Source organism: Xenopus laevis, chromosome 2S (genome assembly GCF_017654675.1).
Source record: "Xenopus laevis strain J_2021 chromosome 2S, Xenopus_laevis_v10.1, whole genome shotgun sequence".
Classification (NCBI taxonomy): Eukaryota; Metazoa; Chordata; class Amphibia; order Anura; family Pipidae; genus Xenopus; species Xenopus laevis.
In genome coordinates, this window is record NC_054374.1 from 166,438,957 (window position 1) to 166,446,648 (window position 7,692).

General features: G+C 42.0%; 1 protein-coding gene across 1 annotated transcript; it reads left to right on the forward strand.

The window, feature by feature from the left end:
* The first annotated feature begins 704 nt into the window (after positions 1–704).
* LOC108710070 (olfactory receptor 10G8) lies at positions 705–1,694 on the forward strand. Its single transcript, XM_018250464.2, has one exon. The coding sequence runs from the start codon at positions 705–707 to the stop codon at positions 1,692–1,694; it is 990 nt and encodes a 329-aa protein (XP_018105953.1).
* Positions 1,695–7,692: the final 5,998 nt, after the last annotated feature.

The following is a 7,692-nucleotide window of genomic DNA, read 5'->3' on the forward strand; positions in this document are numbered from 1 at the left end:
GGGCACCCTAGTGTTTGATTTTTTTTTTAAAGGTGCAGTTTTTACTAGATCCACTACTATTCTTCCTGCCATTGCCTGTGTATTCACGAAAGAGTGTTTAACCCTTTGGTTAACTCACTTTTTATTTAATTTAAATTCTTGCCTGTTCTCCAAGAGTCAACTTCTTCCTACATCCTGACTCCCAGCCAGCCCAGAAGGCTTCACAACTCTTACAGGTCTTAGCCTGGTGGCAAAGTACTGGAAGTGGGCACTACCTGGCAATTATAGGCAAATTATTCAAAGTTTTCTTCAGGTATACTTCATTTATGATTATAGGATTTGTTTACATAAGCTCCAGATGCAAGAGCTCAGTATATGTATCTGCTGTTGAGCACAAAGTGAAGTGCTGACATGCCCAAATACACTTCACAAAGTGATGTGAAGTACTGACAGGCCCAAATACAAGGCTCCACTGCTCCTGTTGGCACTATCTAGGTATTTAGGGGATATCAATGGGGAACACCACCAGCTACCCCCAGTCTGCATGAATGAGTCAATGTGGAATTCAGAAAGCTCTGTATTCATGAGAGTCTTTGCACATACAAATCTGGTAGCATATACTATAACAGTTTCTTATTGGTTGGAATGCATCCCTATGCCACATATATCATTCCCTATGCTGATCTCACTGTCATTTTCTACCTCAGGAACATTCCATTGAGGAAATGATCCATCAGCCCATGGCGAATTGGACACGGGTGTCAGAACTTATCCTACTTGGCTTTCCTGGACTCGATGAAAGTTTTGATGTCCCGATCTCCATTGGCTTGTTCCTTGCTTACATCATCTCTCTCTTTGCAAACGCTACAGTGATACTTCTAATCGCTTTCAATCGTCATCTGAATCAGTCAATGTACAAGATTATGGTGAACCTTGCTGTGTCCGACCTTCTGTTTGACACCATAACTCTGCCCAAAATTATTGCAAAGTACTGGTTCAGTGCTGGATCTATACCCTACTGTGTGTGCATCTTACAACTCTTCTGCGTCCATTTTCTTGGAAGCGTTGATGCCTTTATCATTATGTTAATGGCTTTGGATCGTTACATAGCCATTTGCTACCCTCTGAGATACTCTTGTATCATGACCAACAGAACAACCTGCATTCTCTGTTGCTTCTTCTGGATCTTTGCTGGAGCCATCGGTGCAGTAACAGCCATCTTGGATTCTACAGTACCCATCTGCAACAAAAACAAAATAAAGGGCTGTTTCTGCACCAATACGGCCCTCACTGCATTATCATGCACGGACGTTACCTTTGTGAAACAACTGGCTTTCGGCCTGGCAATGTTCGTTCTCCTGTTGCCTTTCACTTTTATCATATTCTCCTACGTTGCCATCATCAAGGCCATCTGCTCACGGGACCATTGTGAAAACTGGCGGAAAACTTTTTATACCTGCGCCACGCACCTCCTGGTTATCGGTTTATATTTTATTCCCAGGATATTTGTGTACATTTCTAATCAGGTTCAGTTAATTCTAGATGAGGATTTGAATGTTTTGCTTCTTTGCTTGTATACGTTTGTTCCGCACATGGCAAATCCTGTGATATACTGTCTGAGGACTAAGGAAATCCGAAAAACCATTGGAAGGTTCATCCAGAAGATTATTATCAAAGTAAAAAATCCTATCTCAGTAAGTGTAATTGTCAACTAAATGTTCGATTATTTGGGCTTATTACTCAGTAGATCATTGAACAAAATGATGGCAGTCACCATTTTTGAGCAACAATTATCTGACCCACTGAAACCTAATTGGTACTCAATATGGTCCACTGATATGGTCCTTCTACAATCAGCCTCTGTAGGGCCCATTATAAGTCAAACATTAGCCGTGATCTCACAATGTTTGGCCAGCTTTACTCATATTATGTCAATGAAATGTTTAGATTATCTGGTCTTATAACGAAGTAGATCATTGCACAAAAATATTTTTGAGCAGCAATTATGTCTGTGGCAAGGCTTTTGCCACAAAAACCTGGATGGAAATCCATAGAGTACATTGATGTAGTGCTTTGCCAATGGGTCTCCGTAGGGCGCCATTGTGTGTCGAGCGATGATCCTGCAAAGTATGGTGAGCTTGACTCATATTATGTATGTGAGAGTTTGAGCTTAGTTCAGTTGCTTTCAATGGGAAATGATGTATTGAGACTGCATAGCACTGACGTCTGAACATCGAACAAACTGTTAGAATATATGTCTGTTTTTAACAAACTGATGGTGCATTTTCATACTTATCTGTGTAAATATTCTTAAATTTTTGTAATATCACAAACCTGGAGATTATTCTCATGCCCCTAGACACACAAGTGAGTTGGCACTTGTTTTAGTAGTCGCATGATACAGGTATGGGATCTGTTATCCAGAAACTGTTTTCCAGAGAGCTCTGAATTACCCATAGACTCCTTTTTTCAAAATAATCCCAATTTTTACCAGAGATTTCCTTTTTCTGTGTAATAATAAAACAACAGTGCCTTGCAAGTGATCCCAACTAAGATATAATTAATCCACATTGCACGCAAAAGCAGCCTATTGGGTTTTGAAATCGACATGGGGCTAGACATATTGTTAGTTTCCCATGTGCCCCCAGTCATGTGACTTGTGCTCTAATAAACTTCAGTCACTCTTTACTGCTGGACTGCAAGTTGGTGTGATATCACCCCCCCGGCAGACAATCATCAGAACAATAGGAAGGTAACAAGATAACAGGTGCCTGATATAAGATTAGCACTAAATAGTAAAACTCCATTTCCCACTGCAACACCTCCAGTTACATTGAGTAGAAACAATAGCCTGCCTGAAAGCAGTTCCATCCTAAAGTGCTGGATCTTTCTGAAAGCACATGACCAGGCAAAATGACTTAAGATAGTGCCTACACAACAATATTACAAGTAAAAAAAATATTTTGGTTCAGGAATAAATAAAAAAAATTTATATGGTAAAGTGAATTATTTGCAGTGTAAACAATGAAAACAATAAAAACGGCACCATAAAAATCAGGACCGAATCCCTTTAATATTGTTATTATTATAATTTAATAAAACATTCTCAATCTATTATGTAACGCTCGGGTCAACTTATACCTGAGAATCTATTAAATTGCTATTGAGTGACAGCTAATTTAGAAAACAACGTCTTGCTCATTAAAGGGATACTGTCATGGGAAAAAAAAATTTTTTCAAAATGAATCAGTTAATAGTGCTGCTCCAGCAGAATTCTGCACCGAAATCCATTTCTCAAAAGAGCAAACAGATTTTTTAATATTTAATTTTGAAATCTGACATGGGGCTAGACATATTGTCAATTTCCCAGCTGCCCCAAGTCATGTGACTTGTGCTCTGATAAACTTCAGTCACTCTTTACTGCTGTACTGCAAGTTGGAGTGATATCACCCCCTCCCTTTCCCCCCAGCAGCCAAACAAAAGAACAATGGGAAGGTAACCAGATAGCAGCTCCTTAACACAAGATAACAGCTGCCTGGTAGATCTAAGAACAACACTCAATAGTAAAAACCCAGGTCCCACTGAGACACATTCAGTTACATTGAGAAGGAAAAACAGCAGCCTGCCAGAAAGCATTTCTCTCCTAAAGTGCAGGTACAAGTCACATGACTTGGGGCAGCTGGGAAATTGACAAAATGTCTAGCCCCATGTCAGATTTCAAAATTGAATATAAAAAAATCTGTTTGCTCTTTTGTGAAATGGATTTCAGTGCAGAATTCTGCTGGAGTAGCACTATTAACTGATTCATTTTGAAAAAAAACGGGCGCCGGCGTCAAAAACGAGACGCCGGCGCCGTTTCGCAAAGCGAAACGGAGCAAATTCGCCCATCACTATTTACTAACCTATTGTATAACGGCTATTTCCCTGATTACCTTGTGTATATACTGCATAAAGTGCACTTAATGTAGGAAATAAAGATATATATATATATATATATATACCTGCTGGTTATTTATCTTTCACCCATCATTGATCTATTTAAAGAGACACAATCACCATTTATTATCCTGGTCTTTTGTGTAATTACAAGTATATCACAAGTATGAATTTGCACGGACTTCCCCCACTATTTATCAATACATTTTCACGAAAATTTCTTGTACAGGAAAACAATTGATCGCAAAAAATCTGAATTGTCCATTTTTTCGGATTTGACGCTGAAAACTGTGACTTTTTTGGATTTGATGCCCGAAACGACTAAATCTTGGATCATTGAACGAAACCCAGCGCAGATCAGGATATCTGATATCAACGGGACATCTGCCATTGATTCTACATGATCTCAGCAGGTTTGTGTTGGGAGTACTTATTTTATTTAGACTTAAGACTATCAAAGTTTAATAAATATAGGAAAAAAAATAGTTTTTTTTCCCACAAATCATATTTTTTCTCTAAAATGTTATTTTTAATTTTTTACAATTCTCTAAAACAATAAAAAAAAATCGACAATTAAAAAGTGTAAAAACCCCTAATACAACCTTTTGCCAGGTAGGAGCTGTCCTATGCAAGTCAATGGAATTTGACTTTTTTAATCAGTTTGGACTTTAAGAAGTTTCAGATTTTTTTTTACACCAGTTATTGCCTGAAAAACTTGAATAATTAGATTTTTGCATTTTTTATTCAAATCTTGATTTTTTTTTTCCTTTGTGCTTTTTACATTCTGATATTTAATAAACTGCATGGCATTTGTGGTTTTTAGAGAAAGATCGCATTTGTGTGGTTTCAAAAACTTCTAAAACCACTAAAAGGAGGATGCTGGCAAATGAGCCTCCTGGTGTCCGAAGGTTTGTGTCGGTAGAAGTAGGAGAAAGTAGAGATGAGCACTGCCCTCTTGTGGTTGTGCAGCTAATTGTCAAAAATGTGCCCTAATACTCACAAAATGTCCAGAACTTTCACTTTCTGGAATGCCGATAATGTAAAAAACCATTAAAAGATTCATTTAATAACATAGGTTGAAAAAGAAGACACATACCCATTGAGTTAAACTCCTTTGTCTAAATGAAACCTGCCTAACTGCTGATCCAGAGGAAGGCAAAAAAACAAAAACATTTGAAGCCTCTCCAAAGATTTCCTTTCCTAACTCCTAGATGGCAATCGGATGTCTTTGGATCAACTTAATAGGAGCTATTTTCACTAACTCTGCATTTCCTCACTTGTCAATAAGTCCTATATGTTACCAGAGATCTTCCTTGGGTTCCCCAAATCTTATCACTGGCCTAAAAAGCCTCTGCCCTGTTCTACCCAAAACAGGCCCAACATTACACAGGTCTAGTCACGCTCTGTTTCATTTCATGATGTTAAATGCGCCATTAACCTGTACCCGCCAAGGTGCAACGTTTCATGGTAACTTGGTGCAGACAGGTCAGCAGGTATAAAGAGCAACCAAAGATCTGGAAAAAATTATGAAGAGCTTAAGCCCAAACTGTAGGCGGCAATACAAGGCCATAAATGGTTGGAAGTCCAAATGACAACAGAACAGCCAAATAGGGTTTTCAGCGTCATTATATGGGGTTTTGGGACTGGAATACTGATGACGGTGGGGGAATGGCATGAGGTGGAAAATGGGGAGTGAGAAAAAGGGTGAATGTGTGTGGAAATTGGCATTCAGGGCAGGAAAAAAAGGAGAATAGAGGCAGGTCTGTATCAGGGGAAATCTGGTTCAGAGATGATGAAGAAAGGGAGAGAATTACAGAGTAGTACAAATTTACTGGTCAGTGCATTACCGGTATATTTGTAATTCCGGCCAGGCCCTTGCCGTGAGTTGCTGCCCCCAGCAGTCCCAGTGGCCAACCTCACTAATGCTCTTGTGGTTGAATCCACAAAAGTATTAGTGAGGTTGGCCACTAATGTTGGGGATCAGGCTCAAAGTTGGGGTTCCAATTCATCCCACAGGGGTTCAGTTGAGTTGCCCCACCCTTTGCTGCTATAACTGCCCCTACTCTTTCGGGAAGGTCCCACTAGATGTTGGAACATTGTTGCTGGGAGTTGTTTCCATTCAGCCACAAGAACATTAGTGAGGTTGGGCACTGATGTTGGGGATCAGGCTCACAGTTGGGGTTCCAGTTCATCCCACAGGGGTTCCGTTGAGTTGCCCCTCCCTTTGCTGCTTTAACTGTCCCTACTTTTCAGGGAAGGTCCCACTAGATGTTGGAACATTGTTGCTGGGAGTTGTTTCCATTCAGACACAAGAGTATTAGTGAGGTTGGCCACTAATGTTGGGGATCAGGCTCAAAGTTGGGGTTCCAATTCATCCCACAGGGGTTCAGTTGAGTTGCCCCACCCTTTGCTGCTATAACTGCCCCATCTCTTCTGGGAAGGTCCCACTAGATGTTGGAACATTGTTGCTGGGAGTTGTTTCCATTCAGCCACAAGAACATTAGTGAGGTTGGGCACTGATGTTGGGGATCAGGCTCAAAGTTGGGGTTCCAATTCATCCCACAGGGGTTCAGTTGTGTTGCCCCTCCCTTTGCTGCTATAACTGCCCCATCTCTTTCGGGAAGGTCCCACTAGATGTTGGAACATTGTTGCTGGGAGTTGTTTCCATTCAGCCACAAGAACATTAGTGAGGTTGGGCACTGATGTTGGGGATCAGGCTCACAGTTGGGGTTCCAGTTCATCCCACAGGGGTTCCGTTGAGTTGCCCCTCCCTTTGCTGCTTTAACTGTCCCTACTTTTCAGGGAAGGTCCCACTAGATGTTGGAACATTGTTGCTGGGAGTTGTTTCCATTCAGACACAAGAGTATTAGTGAGGTTGGACACGGATGTTGGGGATCAGGCTCAGAGTTGGGGTTCCAGTTTATCCCAAAGGGGTTCAGTTGGGTTGGGGTCAGGGCTCTGAGCAGTCAGGTTCTTCCCATCTCAGTAAACTCATTCTGTATGAACCCAGATTTGTGCATGTGGAGTAAGTAGAGTGCGCTGGGCCACCCTCAGTGGCGGAACTACTGGGGGAGCATTTGGGCCAGGGCGTGTACCCCCTCAGGCAGCTCACGCACCACTGATTCCCAGCAGAAAATCGTATACGCTGTGCGTCCCGCTAGTTACGCTACTGGCCACCCTGCAAATAAATCTTCTGAGGGGCCCATCCTCCCATCCCGCCTCTGCCACGCCCAGTTTCTCGATGCAGGTAACAGAGCGGCTGGGGAGGAGTTTTTTCTCTATTAGTCCCCCATGACTGTGGGCTCTGCTTCCTCTATAGCTGCTGCATAAATACATGTTGAATACGTCTGGAATATCCCTTTAAAGTTTCTCTATTTACAGGAGCCCTACAAGCCCCGCCTACATGCTAAAAGGGGCGGGGCAGCGGTTGCAGAGCAGAAATGTGCACTAATAACCTCTAGAGGACTATAAGAAACACCCTGAATAACAGCGAGCGCCTCACTTGCACCCAATACACCGCCACTGTCTGTACCACAAGCAGCAGAGTCAGCAATGGCTCGCTGGGCGTGGCTTATACGTTCACTAACCACAAGGAGGCTTGGAACGCTTGAGGCCACACCTTAGCTGCTGGGAGCGTACGGAACACAGCAATTCGCCTCTTTATTCTATACTGAGCGCGAGCACTATCCTTCTGTCTATGACTTCTTGCTCCGGGGAGTCACGTGGCTCTGTTTTGCGGGTGGGTCATTAGCGAAGGGGGTGGAGTTAGATCCGCCT

What these genes read in the sequence shown, in the direction of transcription:
- LOC108710070 (XM_018250464.2), top strand. Translation starts at nt 705, where the DNA reads ATGATCCATCAGCCCATGGCGAATTGGACACGGGTGTCAGAACTTATC.